Here is a 21,140-nt window from a genome sequence, read left to right as displayed (position 1 = left end):
TATTTATTGAGGTCTTGGGGTATGTGAGTGATTATAGTATTCATCTTTATAAAGAAAAAATTGGTATCCTATTTCTTCTTTATTAATTAATGAACTTGATTAATTAATTCATTTATACACATTCATGAATTGAGTAGTTCATGCAAAATCATGATATTATCATTCCTGCTCAGCACATGGAACACTTAAATGCCACTTACAACTATATTACTGCTTCTATTGTTCATAGTTTTATATACTATTATGATAGGTCTTGGAGAAGCAATGAAATTTGAGGTAGAGCTTTTGATCTCCAGGAGCTAATAATTTAATAGAGAGATAGAAAACAAGAAAATTGCAATGTTGTGTGTTTGTAGAAGAGTAGATATATTAGTGGGACAGGTTGGTGGTGGTGAGGTAGAAGTTTTAGAAGTATTTGCATAGAAAGAGACATCTGTATTGTGTCTTAAAGGATGGTAGGCGTTGATTATATGAATACACTGACTTCATTTTTAAGTGCATGTTGAACGAAAGGAGTAGTGAACAAAGTCCTATAATATAGAGTGATTTGCTAGACTGCCAGATGTGAGTTTAGGGTAGTAGGGAGTAGTGGGTGAGAGATGTGGCTGAGGAGGTAGTTAAGGGAGGCAGCAGACAGATTGGGAGGATGCTTGGAGGCCCTATTTTTGCTAGAAATTCAGATGGGATGTGTTACCCCAGGGAGAGTAGCCACTTACAATGGTAGAGTCTGAAATTTAGACTTGAAAGAACGTTTATTTTAACTTTCCTTCTATAGTGTTCTTACTAGATGGACATTCAGTCTACTTGAACACAAGTCGCAGGCAATATTTGGCATTTCAGGTTGGGCAGTCCCATGGGTAGTGGTGCTAGTGTCTGAGACAGAATATGTAAGAAAGGAACTGGTTGAAGACTGTGGGTGAGGATGGAAGTAAGAGTAAGCCTTCAGTTTTCAACCTGCTGAGTTTGGGATGCCTTGTAGTATCTGCTTAGAGGGGTCCAGTAAACATGACTGTCTCAGCATGGGGCTTGAGTGAAGCTTCTGGCCCAGAGATACTGGGATGATTATCAATGTGTCAGTATTTTAAGTGGGGGGGGGGAGAGTGAGATGACTTGTGGGGAGTGTATTGGATATAAGCAGAAAAGGTCAAGGACAGACCCCTGGGGAACAGCAGCATTGAAAGGAAGAGCAGAAGAGAAACCAGAGGAGCAGGAGGAGGGTATTAGGGATGCTGGTGGTGTGGCGTGTGATGGAGACCAGGGGACAGAGACGTGACCAGCAATTTCAAGGAAGATGGGGAAGGACCGTGACACCCATTGAGTTAGTCAAGGAAAGCACTCTGCAAATGTAGTGGGGTGGTACGGGAAAGAGCTATAAAGTAGTGATTTGAGAAAGTGGAAATTGTAAACTTTTCCCAAGTATGTTGGCTCTGAAGAAATAGAATGAATTTAATAGCTAAGAAAGAAAGATGGCACATTTGCTGGTAAACACCATTTTTAGGTAACAAGGAACCCCTGAAGATGTATTGAAGCAGAATCCCCCTCCATAATACCAGACTTTGCCTACATTTGCAGGGAAATCAATCCCTGAAATCCAACCCCCGAGTTAAAAAACCATGGGTTAGAGTAACATGTTGTTTTCAGGGGAAATTTGAGTATGTTTCTATGCTAAGACTAAAGTGTGTGTCCAGGGATAGGCCAAAGGCAGAGGATGGATGGGAGTGAGGCTGGGCTGGAGGTACCACTGGTTTATCGATGCCCCTGAGGGGGTGAGAAAGAGCCAGTTCTAGAGCACAGGTGGTGGAACCAGCTCCCACAACCATCCTTTCTCCATTTAGGAGGAAGAGAGGGAGAAAGGTGGGGTGGTGCATAGAGAGCAGAGAGGGGGACCCAGGGTTGAGGCCGGTGCTGATGACAGTCTTCTTTTCTCTGGGAGGGAAGGAAGTGGTCAGCCACCTACTGAGCCTGGAGGGAGCAGTAAGCACCAGGGATGCTGGCTGTAGAGACCGGAAGGAGGCAAGGACTAAGGTGTCAAGGCGTTGAGAGTTCAGGTGAGGCTGGGGATCCAGATATTGGGATCTGGATCTCTAGTCGTGCTCAGCTGATCAAGCTAAGCTGCAAAGAAAGCAGTTCCTTGGATTAATCCAGGTGGGAGGAGAGAAAGGTAAAGAGAGTGGCAAAAGGAATGTTGACAAGATGGACCATTGGGTGCCTGGCTTACGTTAGACCAGTAAAAAGGATAACGTGATGGGGGGAAGAGAGTAGAATCCCAGGGAAAGTTAGGAGCTGCTTTAGGTGGGTTCAAGTGTGAAAAACCAAGTCTTAAATGGCATGGCGTTCAGCACCTTGGTGGGATGAGATGTGACTGTGGAAATTCTTGGCTTTTATGAGTAGACATAAATATCTCCAGGACCAAAAAGGTCAGGAAGCTGAGACCAGAGTGATGAGTGGGCCATTGGCTTTCCTAGTACATGAAAAGGTCACCCAAGATTTTAGCAAGAGTTGGGGTGGAAATGATAATTGTGAGCTGAAAATTATAGAAAAGAATTTCAAGAATGTGGAAGAATGACTAGGCATCTGCAGTTGAGGGTAGTTAATAAGGAAGGCTAGAAGTTTCCATAGTCAGGAGGCTGTGACCTAAAGCAGGGGAAGGAGGTATTATGGCCATGGTTATGGCCCTTGTTTCCTGGACACGGTATTGAGGAGGGGAAAGGCAGGGTCAAGGGTCATCTGTGACAGCAGTGACATAATATGAGGGATCTGGGAGCAGCAGGAGGCTGGATCTGGAGTGGGAAAAGTCCACACGGATGTGGAGAAGACAGGAGGGCTTATGTTCTGCTCTTGGATTGGAGGCTTACCTTGTGCTCTTGGACAGTTCATGGTTGCCAGGTTTTCATTCTACCAAATAAGAACAAATTTTAGAAAACAAGGCAAATGAATCATCACCATTGTGTAAAAGGACGTTAACACGCCAAGTTAGGAAGCACAATTATCAGCACGTCAAAAAAGCACTCTGTTTTGCCTTCCAGATGGCATCTCCCAGAGTAGTACTCATCTTCGGAAAAAGCACAAAACTCCCCATCAAGTAGCCTGTTGCAATTGGGATTCCCAGAACGTAGACCCCACACACCAGTCCATCAGGCCCCGTGCAGTCGGAACCCATGACCCTGCTAGACCAGCATTGGCAAGCCGTAGCCTGCAGCCTGTTTTTGTAGGACTTGTGAGCTGAGAAGGGCCACAGACTTTTCAAAGGATTCTATAAAAATATGTGAAGAAGAATGCAACAGAGAACAAATGAGGGGCACCAGGGGTGGGGAGCTCAGTCATTTAAGCATCTGCCTTTGGCTCAGGTCATGATTCCAAGGTCCCAGAATTGAGCCTGGTGTGGGGGGGGGGGGTCCCTGCTCAGTGGGGAGCCTGCTTCTCCCTCTCCCTCTGCTTGTGCTCTCTCATTCACTCCCTCTCTCAAATAAATAAAATCTTTACTAAAACTCAGAGAACAAATGCGGCCAGAGAAGCCTAAAATATTTATGATCTGGCCTCTAACTGAAAAATCTTGCTGGCCCCTGGCCTGGCCTAAAGATTTGTTGTCTTCTCTGTGCTTTATCCCAAATCCCTGAATTACTTCAGTGGGTCTTTTCTGGTCCTCCTGGGCCACATGCCTTCAGCTGGGGCCCACTGTGTGTCCGTCTTGACCAGGGAGGTGAGGGGGTGGAAACAGTCGCATCAAGACTATTGATGCTCATGATTTAGTTGAAAATGCCCTATTTTAGAAGCGATAGCATAGATGCCTTAGTGCATGGAGCAGCATGGCCCAGAGGCAGGAGCTCTGGCTTTGGAGGCTGAGACGCAGGGTGTCAACTCTTCAATAAATGTCATTGAGCACTTCCTGTGCGCACATCCGTTTATAGGGAGAGATCCGTTCAGCACTTATCCTTTGTCGGGGGCCCACGGACTTTCTCATGCCCTGACACACGTCAGGGATGTGTGGTGAGAGGGGAGAGGACCAGCCCGAGCGGCCTCTACCCCTACCCCCAGCGCCCCCGGAAACCTAGAAGCATCAGTAGCAGACTACGGCCCTGGGACATGGGAGACATAACTGTTCTAATACATGGATTAAGACAAGAGAACTTTTAAAACTTGGAGTGTACAGGCGCATGGGTGGCTTAGTCAGTTGAGCATCTGCCTTTGGCTCAGGTCATGATTTCGGAGTCCCAGGATTGAGCCCCATGTCCAGCTCCCTGCTCAGTGGGGAGTCTGCTTCTCCCTCTCTCTTCCTCTCTCTCTCTCTCTCTCCCTCTCTCTGTCTCTCACTTAGTCTTTCAAATAAAATAAAATCTTAAAAAACAACAACAACAAAAAACTTAGAAGGTAATTTACCCGAAGCCAGACTTGGCAGTAGGTGAGAGCGAGAACCAGCCAGGCCAGGGGTTTCCAGAATGACCCCTCTTCAAAGAATGGGGTGAGACCTCTCTGGTTCACCTCTGTGAACACGGCTGTTTGTGGAGGAAATAGGACAACACAGCAGCACATTGCACTGGGTCTAATAAATAGGAAATGCTTAATATTCACATTAGCCATTGGGATGTGTATGTCTTTACATGGTAAGAATTATCATCAGGATTGGCATTTCCATGTCAGAACAGGAAAGTGAGTCACAGCAGGCTCTTGGCGAATCAGGGAAAGGATGATCTTGCTGACTATTCACTCACTGTAGTCTGTTAGGGCGGTCAGAGCAAAATGCCACCAACTGGGAAGTCCAAGATCAAGGTGTTGGCAGGTGGCCTCTTTGGAGGCCTATAAGGGATGCTTCTATTCCAGAACCATCTCCCTGGCTTGTAGATGGCCGTCTTCTCCCTGTGTCCTCACATTGTCTTCCATGTATGTGCCGCTCTGTCCAGATGTCCTCCTCTGTTTAAGGAGACCAGTCGTTTTGGACCAGGGACCATTCTAATGATCTCACTTGAACTTGATTACCTCTGCAAAGATCCTATCCCCGAATAAGGTCAAATTCTGAACACCTGGGGGTTAGGAGCTCAAAGTACATATCATGAGGGGACACATTTCAACCCACAGGACACACTGTCATCTGTCTACTAAGCTCTGAAGATGCAAAGGGAATAAGGCGTGCTTAGTTGGAGAGCTTAGAAATGGGTATTTGGAGGCTGAACAGAAGTAAATATGTCTCTAGGTACTTTTTTTAAGGTTATAAGTACCAAAAGAGGCCTGGTAGGGTCTGCTGTAAATGTAAGGCATTTTTTTCTAGACCAACATTTTTTCTGAAGAAACGCTAGACCAACAGGCAGTCTGGTCCCATTTTCATCTTTCAGATTACAATCTATTATCAAAAGAACATCTGGGGTTTTTTTGTGGGTGTTAACAAGGGCAGAACAGCACAGTATGACATAGTTCTCATTTCAAAGACCATGTCTGATGAGAAATCAGGATGTCTGACTGTTAGTCCTGTCCCATAACGACAGCACACGGGATCTTCCCACCAGTGGGTACTTGTGACCGCGAAGCTGTGGAAGCAGGATCAGGGCGTCTGTTACAGTCTTCTTACATTCAAGGTCGAGGCAGCTTGCTAGTGCCTGAAACACTCTTTGAGCAGGTGCTCGAAAGGCTTCCAGCATGGGTGTTTTGCCCCAGCCAGCCAGCCAGCCTGGGCATGGAGGCCGCCTCCAGTGTTCCTCGTGCTCTCTCTGTATTCTGCACCGAGCCCTTGGATCAATGCAGAGGAGCTGAAAGGAATACCTTTTGGTTCTGTTTGCAAGAGAAATTGGAAGAACCCTGTGGCCTCTGGGATGCTTTAGAGATTGTGCCCATTATAAGCTTTATTCTTGGTGATTCTTAAGAAAATTATAAGATCTTTTCATAAAAAAAAAAAAAAAAGGGTCTGTGATTCTTTGAATGTTGGAAAGGCATTGCCACTGGTTTGACGTTTCTGCACTTTGATGTGCTTTAGCAATACCACAAAGCACTTCCCCGGTTTTCAAGTGAGAAAAGGGAGGGCCAGAGCGGGAAGTTACGCCCAGATACCCTGTCCCTTCTGTGGTGGCATAGATCTGCTGGTTTTTGTGTGTGTGTGTGTGTGTCGGTGTGTGTGTGTGTGGGTGGATGGGCGTGTGTGTTGGACTTGGGGTCAGGCTGGGGTTAAAGCTATTTTTAATGGTTGAAACGTCTCTAAGTCTTGAAATCAAAATCATCATTTCCTCCTTTAATTGATATCTGGAGAGAAAGACAGGAGGGCAGGAAGGAGACACGAAGGAAGGAACAGGAGGAAGAAAGAAAAAAGAAAACGGATGAAACATGATTGGTCCATGTATTTGAAAATACCTAGTCTAGTGATTTTGGTTTTACTTAGTCTACATTAAAAGGAAATACAATGTTTTCTGGAAAGGAGCTGAAGTACCTCGATATTCCCAGAGGCTGGACGATGCCCAGGTCGCAGTCCACGCCGCCCCAGAGTCACGGAGGGGCCCACCCACCACCACCCTGCCTCCTGGTTCTCTGCACCCTCCGCCCCCATCCTGGCTGCCATCCCATGCTCTCCGCAGCTCTGTGATCAGCAGTGGACTCCAGGGCCATACAGCTGAGCTGGGGTCAAATGTCGATTTGCTGCCTCTGAGCTGTGTGGCCTTGGGCATGTCACTGGCCTTCTCTGGGACTCACTTTTCTCTTCTATAGAATAGGGATGATGTCCCTCGTCTCAGTGAAGTATTGTAAGATGGACTCAGATCATCCCGAATTTCCAAATGCTTAATGTCCCTCCCACTAGCTGGTGACATGTGGGGCTGGTCTGTGCCATCAAGGAGGACAGAGGTTGCATGACATTCCCTTAGGGGCCACCGTGCCCTCTCTGCTAATGGACCAACAGGGTAATTCACCTTCAAGGCCTTAGGACATGGTGGTGAGCCATCCAGACTCAGGTCGTCTTCATAGTATGGAAGAGCTGCCCAGACTCTTGCCCACCACAGTGCCAGGTGTGGGTCAAGGCTGGGAGAGAGCATTTGCTGCTGAGGAGGATCTGATCTGTCCGACACCACCTCACCAAGGCGGTCCCAGGCTATCCTGAGGCAGAGGAGAATCAGCACAGCCCTGACTGCTCCCGTGGGACTGTGAGGAATGCCTCTGTGACCTTCCCTGCGGCTCCATGTCCCTATCTGACGTGGTCTGGGTGAGAGTGGGGAGGACTCGGGTCCACCCGGAAAGTGGGGGGTGTGGTGCAGCCGGATGCTCCGTGGACCTTTCCTGCCCTCCTGCTCCCCCCACCATTTGCCTGTTTCCCCAAGGACGGTGGGCGGTGAGGACTACATTCTGATTGTGAGGGGACCCCAGCGTGCCTGTGGCCTGAGGGGGTGAGACTGGCTGGAGGGGGGCCCGTGTGGGTCTCAGGTACCGGAGTGTCAGTAGACAAGAATGGAATTGGCAAGGCCAGAATCCGGAAGGGAAACTGATGGTTCTTGAAGTGGCCAGGCCGGCACAAGGGACAGAACAAGGTGAGGCCACAGGAGGGTAGGATTTCTCGGTAGGACACTGGCGGGGAGGGGAGGCACATGCTGACAAGAAAGAACACAGTGTGGGAATGAAAAGTAGGATCAAGGGTGGTAAGGGTTTCATTTTGGGTTGAGCTCATAAAACTTTATTGCTATATTCAGCAGCAGGTGTGCTGTGGAAACTGAGGCCCAGCGACTGGTCAGGCAGGCACAGGGCCCGGTTTCACTGTGCCTATGACCGGACCAAGGGGGCAAGGGGGCCACAGGGCCGAGGATGAAAGGCATGTGGGCGGCAGCAAGGTGACCGGGACTGAGGGGAAGCCAGGATCTGGCAGACATCGCTGTCAGGACATCGCTGGCTCGTGTACCACTTAGGGAGCGGCTGCCCCGGTTCTTGCGTCAGGCTCAGCCCTCCGTAGTTCTGGGAAGAGAGGGACCAAGACGCAGCGAGAAGCCACAGCTCGACCCACAGGCTGTGGGAGTGGCTCCGTGGCCTCGTGCCTGCCGGGTCCCGGATCACAACCACACCGGGAGGAGGATCTTGTGTTAGCCCCATTTTGCTGATGAGGAAACGGAGGCTCAGAGAGAAGGAGGGGGTGGGTTGCTCTCAGTCACCGAGCTATGGGCTGGGGAGCTGGGATAAAGGCAAGGAGCCGGCGGCGGCACCGCCTAGGACTCATGGCCTATGCTCGGAGCCAGCCATGCCTCAGAGCTCTGTGATGTGCTCACTCGTCCTCTGGTCTCGGCAACTTCAGGGCCAGGCCCCTGACCCCTGCTTTCTCCTCTACCTGGGAGTGGCTCCTGGGGAGGTTCGCAGGTGGGCTGCAGGGCCTAGCACAGCTCGAGGGCATGTGCTTGGCTCTGCTGGGTGGTGGAGTCTTAGGGACCCTGGGAGGCATCTGTTCTTACCAGGTTCACAATCATTTTAGAGGGACCAGGACAAGTTTCCTGAGGCCTGACTCAAAAGGGTTCAGAGTAAAGGGCCTGAAGAGCTCATTTATGCCATGATGTCAGGGGGCACGTGTCGTTCACTGGGAGCCATTGTGTGTATTAGAGATGGAGAGCAAGGGCCATGTTTGACACAAAGACGTGATTCTTTAAAGACTCGGGTTTCTCAGAGTAGTTAAGGAACTTGCCCAAGGACACACAGCATCAAGCTGAGTGAGGTGTGAACACAGAATGGTCTCTTTTCATGAGCTCAAGCTATTTCTCCGTCACTTATGACCAAACTGAAATAACAGAACCAAGGGAATATTTCAGAGACTTTCAGGCAACTGTTCTCCCTTTGGTTGTATGTCAGAGTCGCCTAAAATGGGAATAAGGAGCCCAGAGGCCTTGGCTTGTCAACGTGGGGACAGTGCCTGGGGTCTGGAATTTGTACCAAATTCTTTGAGTGACTCTGATAATCACCAGAGGTTGAGCATTACTCATGGGAAGTAGGAAGGATCCTCAACTTTTTAGCGAATTAGCTCATTTTTCCAGCCCCCCCCCCACCATTTTTTTTCTCTCCGGTATAGAGCCCAGGCTAATGTAGAAGTTGTTGAGTAAAAGGGCAAATCCAGAACTAAACTGGTTACAACAGACAACCGTCTGGCCAGAGCCCCCGAGGCAGGTCATTGACGTCTGCCACCTAGATCGGGCCCCATTTCCAAAGTAGCCACACGGAGAGGAGCCCGTCTTTCCGCCATGTCTGCGAGTCACACTGAGTCAGTCGGGATCCTGTTAGAAAATGAACGCACGCAAATACATAGCTTTCCTTCCCGCCAACAATAACTCTTAAAAATATAATAGGAAAAAAATTCCATTCCATTCTTCATGACAACAAACACGAGACATAATAAAATCTAAAATCTTTTTCTCAAATTGGAATTTAAGGACATTCTAATTAATATCCCAAAGGAGCTTTTATGAAACTTGATAAGATGAATTTGAATTTCAGCTGGTAAAATAAATAACCAAAAATAGCCAAGGAATATTTTATAAAGAGAAATAACATGGGAAGACTTTTACCATTTGTTTGTAAAACGTATTCCACAGTGACTAGTTTAAGCAGTGTGAGTCAAGCCAGAATTCATACAGACATGAATGAAAAACACAAGGTTGGGACACCTGGGTGGCTTAGTTGATTAAGTGTTTGCCTTCAGCTCAGGTCATGATCCCTGGGGTCCTTGGATTGAACCCCATGTCGGGCTCCCTGCTCCTGGGGAGCCTGCTTCTCCCTCTGTCCTTCCCCTGCTCCTGCTCGCTCTCTCTCTCCCTCTCTCTCTCTCAAATAAATAATAAATAAAACCTTTAAAAAAAAAAAGAAAAACACAAGTTTGACAAAATTCATTTATATATAAGTACTTAGTATATGATGAACATGGCATTTTAAATGCAATGGGAGAAGATTTTTGTAAAGTAAGTGACGCTGGCATTGCAATCTATAGACTATATTTTAAACGAAAGAAACAAAATGAACACAGAAGAATATGGCCCAGAGGACACCCTCTGGGCATGCTGAAAGCAGCTCCCCCAGCGGTCATTGACAGAGATGGGCTGGCCTTGTAGTAAAGCGTGGTTTCTGAAGCAGAAGGAACTGGGCTCATACCCAGGCACTCCTTTTATCAGCTAAGCCAGTGTTCCTGGATCCCGTCAATGTTAAATGCAATGGTATTGCCCGTTTCTTGGCAAATCGTAAACTCCCACGAAATGTTCCCAAGCTGCCCAGCTCTCAGGCTTCACCGGAGTTTTACATGCACCAAGAACGGGTTCTTGGAATTTGCATGAGAGGCATAAACCCCAGATGTTGGATTCTGCACAAACAGCCATGGCTCGTCCCAGGGTTGCTGCCAGCTGGGGGAAGGGGACAGGGAGAGAGTGTTTGACAGAGACTTGGCTCCAGGCCCTGGGATGGCGACAGACGAGCTAACTCTCACTTTGGAGACAAAATGCACCCTTCAATTATAGCGCTTCCCCCCAGACATCAAGCTAAGCACGGAGTGCAGCCAAGGCTTCCATTTTAAGACCATAATTGGCAACTTTGGTCCTAAAACCCCGCCATGTGTCTTCTGTGAAATTGCAGTGTCCCCACCATCTAAAAATATGCAGCGCAGTTTGGTCATGCTGCAGAAATGTCGCTTGAACTGACCATGAGAATAGTAACGCGAGGAGGGCACTGAGATAATAAAGGCCCAGCGTCTGCGGGAGGGGAGCCAGGGTGCAAGGTTGGAAAGACGAGGCTCTGGATTCTGAGGACAGAGGTCCAGGACAAGTATGGGGGTTCTCCTACTCTGGCTGGCAGACGTTATTTGGCACCTTCCTTGGATTAAACCCTTTTTTTCTTTCTTGTTTCTTTCTTTTTTTTTTTTTTACATTTTTTTTTTTAAATTTTTGAAAGATCTTATTTGTTTGTTTGTTTGTTTAAGAGTTCATTTATTTATGGCACAGAGAGACAGTCAGAAAGAGGGAAAAGCACAGGAGACTGGAGAAGGAGACACAGGCTCCCCACTGAGCAGGGAGTCCGGACATAGGGATGCATCCCAGGACCTTGGTATCATGATCTGAGCCAAAGGCAGATACTTAACTGACTGAGCTACCCAGCGGGGGGCCTGCATTCATTCACTCCTTCCTTCCTCCCCCCCCCCCCCCACCTCCTTCTTCTTAAGAAGAAAAAGGCGTGGTTCTAGTTTCTTTTGCTACTTTATTTACCTTTCTAATTTTAGTGCTCTGGGCGTCAAAGGCAGGTTTGAGATACAAATGACAGCCTTCCCCATATAGCTAAGAGCATGGTACTGTCCAAGATAAAGATCTTTTCCTACCTGGAGAGAATTTTCCAGAAAGGGTGCTCAGCTATTTAGGAAGCTTGTAGATGACAGAGGCAACACCAACTTGGAGCCAAACGGTCTGGTTCTATCTCTGGTTCAGTCACAGTCAGCTCTGTGTTCTTAGAAAGCCACGTGAAACTCCCCTAGCTTCTGACCCCTCGTTTGTAAAGAAGGCTTACCGCCCAGACCCCACCACTCCTGAGGAGCTCGGAGCTCCCTCCCTGGGGATATGCTCTCCTGACAGGTTTGTCCCCGGGAACCCTGAGGCCGTGGAGTAACACCCTTAAAGCACTTAGCTGATAAGCGAAGCACTTTGTAAACTGTAAAGTGCTACATCTACACTTAAACAGTTTGCTGTGCTGTTCTGTTAGCACAAAGGAAATGCTCACAAATATTTATTACAAATGTTGTGGCCTCCTGAAAAAAAGAAATCAAAAATAGGAAAAGTAAAGAAACACCTGGATTTTTCTCCATGAACTCTCAATGACGTGCCCACTGAAGGGATCTTGAGAGTGCTAGAATCAGGAGATTTGAGGCCAGGAGGCAGCATTTTGCCAACTTTCATGCTCTTTGTGGCCAGAAGAAAGCAACCCATCCACGTAGAGCCTCAGTCTCCCCTCGGAGTGGAAGCTCAATGTCCCTGTTCAGGGCCCCTTCTGTCCTCACAGGGACACTGGTGCCCTGCCAGGACTCTGTACCTGCGCCAAGACATCTGTCTGGCAGCTGCACCTGGACATCCCTCCCTGTTAGTGGACAGGTAGACAGATCATGGGAGGCAGCCCCATGGAGCCAGGAGGGCATGGGCTCTGTGCATGCAAAGACCCAGTTTCATTCCTGTTCCACACCCCCAACAACGGCACTCTCTGGGACAAGCTTCATTTTGTTTGTTTGTTTTTAAGATTTTTAATTATTTATTTGACAGACAGAAAGCACAAGTAGGCAGAGAGACAGGCAGAGAGGGAGAGAGGAAGAAACAGTCTCGCCGCCGAGCAGAGAGCCCGATGCGCGGCTCGATCCCAGGACCCCAAGATCATGACCCAAGCCGAAGGCAGAGGCTTCAACCCACTGAGCTACCCAGGCGCCCCCATTTTGTTTGTTTTTAAAGAGGCTGTCTTAGCAGCTGTTTTCCAGGAAACAAACTCAGTGATGGAGATTTGCATGCAGGAAATCTCAGGCGCAGGGCTGGGGCTCGTGGGAGCGGCACCTGTAAGGAAGTAAGGGGGCAGGAACAAGCAGGGGGTCGGGGGGAGGGGGGGGTACAGCTTCCAGGACACCACAGCCCTGCAGCAGATTCCATGCTGAGCTCTGGAGCTGGGCTGGCCCTGCAGGGTTGTCCCATCTTGAGGCAGGGGCTGGGACTTTGCATGCCCACGTGGACTAGTGTGTGGACACAGGCTGACCCTGGGAGGGGAGGCAGCTTGCCTGGACCACGGGCAGTTCCTCGAGGGGACTCCACTGGGAGCCTCTAGACAGCAACTTCCCAACACTGGGGACATGAGAGGCTGGATCCTGAAAGGTGGCCCGGACAGTACACCACAGCATCCTTTATGGGGGACAATGATCTTTTCTCCCTCTGAAGGCTGGGGGACAATTTGATGACACGGTGTCTGGGAAGCCCCACATGCAGCACCACACGACAACACAGATACATCTGCAATCATCACCGTCACTTAGCTTCATTCTGATGACTGCCTCGGAACACTGCGTTACCACGCTGGCCTTACCGTGTTTCCTTCTCTCTTGTTCTGCTGTGAGCTGCTGCAGAGAAGCAGCTATGCTTTTCTTTTTTTTTTTTTTTAACCTTTGTATTCATAGGCTTGATCACAGATCGTGGCTCATAAAATACTCTTAATAAATCACTGTAGGGCGCCTGGGTGGCTCAGTGGGTTAAGCCGCTGCCTTCAGCTCAGGTCATGATCTCAGGGTCCTGGGATCGAGGCCCGCATCGGGCTCTCTGCTCAGCAGGGAGCCTGCTTCCCTCTCTCTCTCTCTGCCTGCCTCTCTGTCTACTTGTGATTTATCTCTGTCAAATAAATAAATAAAATCTTAAAAAAAAAATCACTGTAGAATGGGAGTATGGATCAAGGAATGGCCACAAGAAGGATGGCCTGGGGCTGCCAAAAGCCATGTGTGACTGACGTCCCCTGCTCTCTCTCCTAGTCACTCTGGGCTCATGGCATTCCCTGGCCCCCTCCGCAGCAGTTCTTGACCCATCCATCAGGACCTTTGATGTTGCCCACATCAGCGTTGCCACCACCAGCAACTTCTCTGATGCCAGAGACGTCTGTTTGTTGGGTAAGAGGAGTGTCCCACGGCTTGCTCACCCTCAGGCAGGTGGCTGATTGCGATGGAGTCTCACAGAGGGCTGCTCATGCCCTGATCTCAGAAACCCATGGGAGACTCCAAGATGACCTGGAGTCCCAGGGAAGGAAGGGATGAACCTGGGGACAAGACCCCGGGTGGGCCTTCCTCTGCCGTCTGCTCATCCCCCTGCAGGGGCAGCCCACAGTCAAGGTTTCCAAGGGGAAAAGCCGGCCAGAAAGGGAGCAGCGTTGAGCCAAGTCAGAAGACAGTTGTCAGGAAGGATCTAGGGGGCTAGTCTGAGACAGAGGAGATGAGCAGAAGTGGTGACAACTGTCCTCTGATTATAGGTGGGCCATCATGGCAAGGAAGAAGTATAGTTGTCCTGGCCAGGCTCTTGAGGCAAAGCTAAGACCTAAGGGTAAAACTCAAATTTCAAGAGTCTTTCTCAGGGCAATATAAAGAAGCTTTGTTTATTACAAAGCTGTTCACAAATGTATACTTCTTTTAGGGGTTTTCCGGTCACTAGTATTTAAACAAAAGTTAAATAATAACTTGATATAGATGTTCTACAAAGATTTTAATTTCAACAAGAGCCTGAGATTGGATAACATTCATACTCTTCTAATTCTTTGATTCCATGAATCACCTCACCTACAAAGTTACACAGCAATATGCACATCTAACAGAAAGGTCATATATGGATGTACAGGTTATGCACTGCACAACTTTGGATGCTTCAAAAACACAGAAAGAGCTATGAATAAGTCTTTTACACAGTTCACAGCTTGCCTAAGTGAATGAGTCAACATCAGCTTCACAGCAGTTCCTAGGTCTGAAAATCCTGAATGCCATGAATAAATTATCTAGTGCAGGATCTGGTACACATGGGAAAGGACATAATCCCTGGTGGGAAATAGTGGGTATGAGGGGAACTGGAAAGGGAGATGAAACTGAAGAAGAAGGCAAGGGCTGGAGCATGGAGAGCCTTGTCTGGTATGACTTAATCTAAGGCTAATGAGGAGCCATCGAGTTGCTTCAAACAAAGGAATGGTAAGAGCATATTTGTGAATTAAGTAAACCATCAAAAACCTGATTTTTGTGTGGAAAATAGATTCATGGGAGAGTTAGGTTTCCCCCAATGACAATTATAGTCCTAGTCCCCGGTACAGTGCCAGGAATGTATAGAAGGTACTCCAGTGAATAAATAAGTGATTGCATGGATGGATGGGTGCATGCATGGATAGATGAATGCGTGGATGGAAAGATGGACACATTGTTGGATAGATGGATGCATGGCTGGATAGATGGGTGCATGGATATATGGATGGATAAACAGATGGATGGATGGATGGATGGTTAACTAGGTGGATGGAGACATGGATGGATGGATGCACGGGTGGATACATGGGTGCATGGATGTATGGGTGGATCATGGATGGATGGATGGTTGGTTAAGTAGATGGTTGGAAACACGGATGGATGGATGCATGGTGGATAGAGGGGAGGACATAATTGGGTGGATGGATGCACAGATACATGATGATAGATTGGCGGATGCACGACTAGATGGGTGGATGGACTGATGGATGAATAGACGATGCATGATGGGATTGATGCATGGCTGAGATGTCATCTCTGAAGCCCAAACCTCACTCTCCTCTTATTCTGTAGAATGTTCCCGTCACCCAGCCTGCCTCGTCACCACTCTGCAGACCCGACCTGGTGCTGTGAGGTGTGTATTCTATCCTGACGCCCAGATCTGCACACACAGCCTGCAGGCCCAGAACTGCCGACTTCTGCTCCGTGAGGAGGCCACCCACATCTACCGGAAGCTGAGTGAGTCCCAGCCTGTGCCTTTGCAGCTCTTCCTGGGTGTAATAGCTGGAAGGGACTGTCCAAGAGCATGGTAACTTGTGGGCAATGGCTTTTGAGGTTCTCTAGAAAAAATTGGCCGAAGTTATCTTGGACCAGGTGGCATTCATTTGGAAGGAACTGAAGGAAGGTGAAAACCCTGCTTCTAAGCTAGAGCTTCTCTGGCCACCTTTATTCATTTACTGGAGTTATGGAAGCCATTTGGCCTTTGAATTCTTAGTAAAATAAATAAATAGACTATTTTTGGTCACCATTTTATAGTTTAGAACATTCTGTCACATGCCTTATCTCAATTGGTCCTCACACCAATCCCATGAGGTGGCACAATAAGGGGTTTATCCCCATCTTAGAGATCAAGGGACTGGCCCGGAGAAGCTACTTCTCTGATTTTGCCCATCTAGCGATGACAAGAATGGGCGCTTGGAGCCAGGTCTCCTATCTCTAGATACAATCTGCTCACACAAAACCACATCATCTAACAACCCTATCAGGGTCTGGAGAGGGCTGCTGCTTGTGGCTCAGTTTCATTTGAAAGCATTCAGTAGGGTGTTACATGTCAGATGTTGTGTTAGGTGCTAGGGATACAGGGAAGAAGCCAGCAAGGGGAGAAAACATAGAACTCTAAGAAATCCTAGAAATCCATCACTAAGTGCGGTAGGTAAGACCTGTGTAATGGGAGACATGGGAGCTGGAGTCTGGGGCAAATCCCACCCCCCATTAAACATGCTCATGGGATGAAGTTAATGACTTTTTAAAACTTTGCCTATTTCTGCCATCTGATCTTCTAGAGCAGAGGTTGGCTAACTTTCTCTGAAAAGGGCCAGATAAATATTTTAGGCTCAAGGCATCTGTTATAACCACTCAACTCTGCCACTTAAGCAAGAAAGCAGCCACAGAAAATACGAAGATCAGTGGGTGTGGTTGTGTTCCAATAAAACTTTATTTACAAAACCAGGCAGCAGCTGGATTTGATCTCATCCAGCCTTAGAGCCCTGGCGGTCCCCAGGCCTGTCTCGATCCAGTGGTATCCTCTTCTGGCCTCTCCTCCACCTCAGCCTTTGGACCATGAGAGTGCTTCCCAGGCCTGGGGGTGCTTGGGTTCCTGTATGCTGTGGTCACGGGCCTACAGTCTCAGATCTCGTCTACCTAGACACTCACAGCGTTCCGTCGAGTTAGCTTCCGCTAGTGTATTTCACTCACAGCGTAGCTAATCTGCATGGAAATCCTGCTGTGGGGAGAGGCCTCGCTTTGGGGTTTAGGTTCCATAAAACAGATTAGACTGTTTCTCTGTTAATTCTGTGTAACTCAAGTTCAAGGTTAAAAGCTCATCTCGAGCTGAAGAGGAGAGCCTGTGTGTATATACACAGACATTGTCTGCACTTTGTGCCCACATATAGCTCTGGATACTTTTCTTCACTTAAGAGTCCTGTGGCCTCAATATAGGGCTGTTCTAGAATGAATCCATCAGTTTCTGGAAAACAGTTCAGAAGAGAGAGCTGCACATCTAACATTTTTCCCATGTTGGATCTCATTCAGTCTGGGATTCACCAGGCAGCCTCTGGAGGGAGGGCTGAATGCCACTGTCCGTGGGAAAGCAGGCTTGCACTCCCTCGAAGTTCTTTAGCTTTTGTATTTTGTGTCTTTGCTCCCTCCTTCAGAGGGTGCCACGTTCATGAAATGTGGCTGTTTTCCTGTGGAGCAGGGGGACAGAGTCTGAAGGTTTTGCTGTGTTGGCAGCCGCAGGCCTGACTATTGGCCTGAGGTCCTGTGATTGACAGTGAAGCCGGAAAACTTGTGAGAAGGAGCTGTGGGCTGAGACCAGTCGTGACTTGTGACTGAGCGTAGATTAGAATGTGCAACTCTTTCTTTCCATGCTGGGTTTACACTAGCCCTCAGGGTTTTTGCAACAGAGAGAATTTCATCTCTGTTTCCAATCTTCGCTCTCTCTCTCTCTCTCCTTCCTTCCTTGCTCGTTCATTCTTTCTTTCTCTCTTTCTCTTTCTCTCTTTCCTCTCTACTGTTCCTCCCTCCAGTCCCTTCCCTCACTCCTGCATGGAGCCCCTGCCCCTGGCAGGCACTGGGCTCAGAGCACCACAGGCTCCCTGCGCTTATCCCCAACATCCTGGTGTCATTCCGGCTCCACAGGGGGAAAGTGAGCATCAGAAGAACTAGGAAGTTTCCCTGTAATAGCTGGTGCGTATGACCTGAAACACAGGTCTGCTTCCTAGTGGGACTCTGCACTCTTCAGTTCCTCCCCACCATGCTCCTCGGTGGCCCGGGAGTCACACAGGGAGTCACACACCGCCCCAGGGGTTCTCAGGCTTCACCTCGCTGAGAGCCCAGGCCAGATGGTTCTGTGCTGTGGGGGCCGCCCTATTTACTGCAGGGTGCTTAGCAGCATCCTGGGCCTTAACTCACTAGATGTCAGAACCGAGCATCTCTCACAGACCCTGGTGATGACCAGACGGTCCCTGGAAGTTATCACATGTGCCCTGGGATGAAATCCCCTCCAGCTGAGCCACCGCCTGGCACGCAGCTTGAGGAATGGGTAGACGTCTGCCTGTCTGTCTGCCTCCTCTCCCCTACCCCTCCCTTGTCCTCACAGATGGAGGAGGGTGTCAACGGAGCTGCAGACAAGCGGGGAAGTTCATGGCCAGTAGCAGAGCCCAGCAAACCAAACACACTTGTGGGAAAGAATAAGCAATTCCCCCTTCTCTCCCACTCTCTCTCTCACACAAACAGGCAGAGGGGGCGGCGAGGAGCCTGGAAGAGAGAGAGAGAGCATCTCTGCCCCAGCATTCAGTCCTCCCTTTGGGCCAGGCCCTGAGCCCCCTGGGGAGTCAGAGGCCGGCCTGTTCCAAGTCCCTGAAAACGGTATTTGGCACGGAGTCAGGGTCCCAACAAAAGTTGATTGACTCAATCACTGAAGGGAGAAACTGTGCAAGAGGAGATAAGAACCAGCGGCAGAGAGAGGCTGCTAGGAGGGCCGTGATTAGCATTACAAGGCTGGGGGAAGGCTTGGGGGGCGGAGCTGCGAGTGCAGGCTGGCAGGTGGCACTAGCTTTCCCCTGGCAGGCTGGATGGAATCTGGGGGCCTGGAGGTGGGGAGGGGGGCGTTGCGGGCAGGGGGCTGGGGCAGGGCCCTGGAAAGGGGCCCTGAGCTGGCCCTTGACCCGTGTGAACAGCCCTGGTCTAGCCTGGTCGCTGTCGGGGTCCAGAAACCCTTTGAATCCTACACCTTGGAATCCTGGCAGCTCCCCACCCCTGGCCCCTACCTCTGTTTTCTTATCAGCGAAATGCAAATAAGGGCCCAGGGTTCCTCCTCTGCAATTCTGAATTCCCAACCTCCTCAAAGGTAGAAAAAAAATTTTTTTTTGGTGAGTTTACTGCAAACTTATTTGGTGGCAACATTTGACCTCAAATGACTGAAGATATCGTATTCTTTATGTATCCCTGTTAGTATGTGTGGTTTGTACCCGGTCACTGATATGTTTGAGGGTGGCGCCTGACTCCAGACCGCTTTGGGGGATTGGCTGAGCCTCGCACTTCCTGTGTCTCTCTGTTCTTTTAAAAATCCCAATACCTGGGGATAAAAATATATGTATATAAAAAATATATGTTTATAAAAAATAAAAAATAAAAAATAAAAAAAAAAAAATAAAATAAAAAAAAAAAAAAAAAAAAAAAAAAAAAAAAAAAAAAAAAAAAAAAATCCCAATACTTCTAAATGTCCACCCACTTCTGGCCTCCACATGCTGAGTTAGGGGTTAAGGGCCTGGGTTTAGGCTCAGCCTGGCCTCTGGGTGGGAAGAATCAGCGAGGCAACACATGTAGAGAAGGGACCCTTGCCATGCTCTACACATGTTCAGTGCCTGGTAAACATCAGCTGTATTTGCTATTAAGTTTTTTTTTTTTTTTTTTTTCACATTGAAAACTAACCTGGCTAGACTCTGGCTTCTGGGGTTGAATGAACTACCGACATTTTTTTAAGTGTGATAAGCAGTGTTTTTGTTTGAATAAAGCACCCATGGTCATCTCTTCCCCCGCTATCTCTCGCCCCACAGACTCCCCTCTGCTGGGTTTTGAGACACTGGCACCTTCTGTGACCATCGCCCCCCACGGCCAGCTGCTGGGCAGGTCACGGGCCATCCAGGTGGGCAGCTCATGGAAGCAAGTGGACCAGTTCCTGGGAGTTCCGTATGCCGCCCCGCCCCTGGCAGAGAGCCGCTTCCAGGCCCCAGAGCCCTTGAACTGGACAGGGTCCTGGGATGCCACCCAGTCACGGTGAGGACCTCGTGGAATGCAGCTCGGTGAATGCCCAGGGAACTCCCTTCCTGTTTGAATGCATCAGACTGAGACTTGGGGGCACAGCCGTGCTTGAGGGGTGTATGGGAACGGTCAGCATACTAATCAAGGGGCATTAAGGGCTCTTAAAGATAAACCCTCCAAATACCATTCTCTTGTTCCTGCAAAGTGCATTTGGTGATGGGGGTGGGGGTGGCGTGTTCTGCTCTCTGCAGTGGTGCAGGGACCCAGGCTGCTGAGGCTCTGCCCTCCTCAGCATGAAGGCATTGAGGGCTTGAACTTGGGCGGTGGCGGAAAAGTGTGGAAAGCCATGGTAGTAAGTCTCCACCATGGAGACACAAAAGGAATAAGCGTGCACTAATCAGAGTGCTTCCCCATGTCAGGGTGGACCCACATGACGGGGGAAGCTTTGGCTGGAGAGTAGGTGGAGAGCTTGCCTTCTCAGGGTCCATTGCAAATGAGGCTGGGGGACACGGGAAATCACCTCTTGGGCGGGTCCCATCGGGCTGCCGGTGGCCATGTCCCGGATGCGGTCTCAGCTCTCATGCTTGGGGACGCTCAGCCTGGAACACTCGGGCCCCGTCCTGATGCAGAAAACAGCTCAGACCCCACATCCAGTGACAGGTCTGCACACGTGCAGCAAGGAAGGGCCTAAGTCCCGAGCAATACCCACGTTCCTTGTCCCTATCTCGGGCATCCTTTCTCTGAGCTGGCAGCTTGTCCCTGGAGGTGTCCTCCATGGGCCTCGGTGGAGGGAGAGGTGGGCATCCTGCCGTTTCTTCCCTGTGCTTGCCACCCCCTTTCCCCATTTCCCGAAGCCGCCTAATCCTGCAGAGCTGGTCGGCCATGGCCATTGGGCCTTTGTAAGGGCTGGGGGTGGCAGGCGAGAGGGGAAGACGAGGCGTGTATCTTTGGTTGTTCACCTGGAAGTCATGCAATCTGCCTCCCCAGGGCCAGCTGCTGGCAGCCAGGAACCCAAGCGCCCGCGGCTGCCAGAGTCAGCGAAGACTGCCTGTATCTTAACATGTTTGTCCCTCAGAACGTGGTGAGTTCGGAAACCCTTGACTGTCTACCCTGAAAACTGCCCTGTTAGACTCCCCCCTGTCCCCAGAGCTGCCGGGATCATTCACCCCCTCCAGGCTCTGTGCTCCCTGCGCTGTCCTCGCCGGTTCTTGGCTTTCTGAAAGCCTGTGTGGTCAGGAGGAAGCAGAGGAAGTAGAGGGTCCTTCTGGAACCACAGGGCCTCACCTGACCCTCCCCCATCCTCAGGCCACCCCCATGGCAAATGGGGCACGATTGTCCTGGTTCAGTTCTCCAAGAAATCTTCATGAGGGCCTGTGTCAGGGGGCACCGCTCTGGG

At 49.4% G+C, this 21,140-nt stretch overlaps 1 protein-coding gene across 1 annotated transcript in view; it reads left to right on the top strand.

The window, feature by feature from the left end:
• The window catches only part of TG (thyroglobulin), a 235,908-nt gene that overhangs the window by 108,224 nt on the left and 106,544 nt on the right, over positions 1-21,140 (top strand). The window contains exons 36-39 of the mRNA XM_059168674.1: positions 13,460-13,594; positions 15,275-15,439; positions 19,540-19,759; positions 20,732-20,825. Of these exons, the coding sequence (XP_059024657.1) occupies positions 13,460-13,594; positions 15,275-15,439; positions 19,540-19,759; positions 20,732-20,825 (614 nt within the window). The remainder of the gene's footprint in view (positions 1-13,459; positions 13,595-15,274; positions 15,440-19,539; positions 19,760-20,731; positions 20,826-21,140) is intronic.

This window comes from Mustela lutreola, chromosome 3, assembly GCF_030435805.1.
Source record: "Mustela lutreola isolate mMusLut2 chromosome 3, mMusLut2.pri, whole genome shotgun sequence".
Classification (NCBI taxonomy): Eukaryota; Metazoa; Chordata; class Mammalia; order Carnivora; family Mustelidae; genus Mustela; species Mustela lutreola.
The sequence above is the reverse complement of the archived record's forward strand: the minus strand, read 5'-3'. Positions and strand labels throughout refer to the sequence as shown.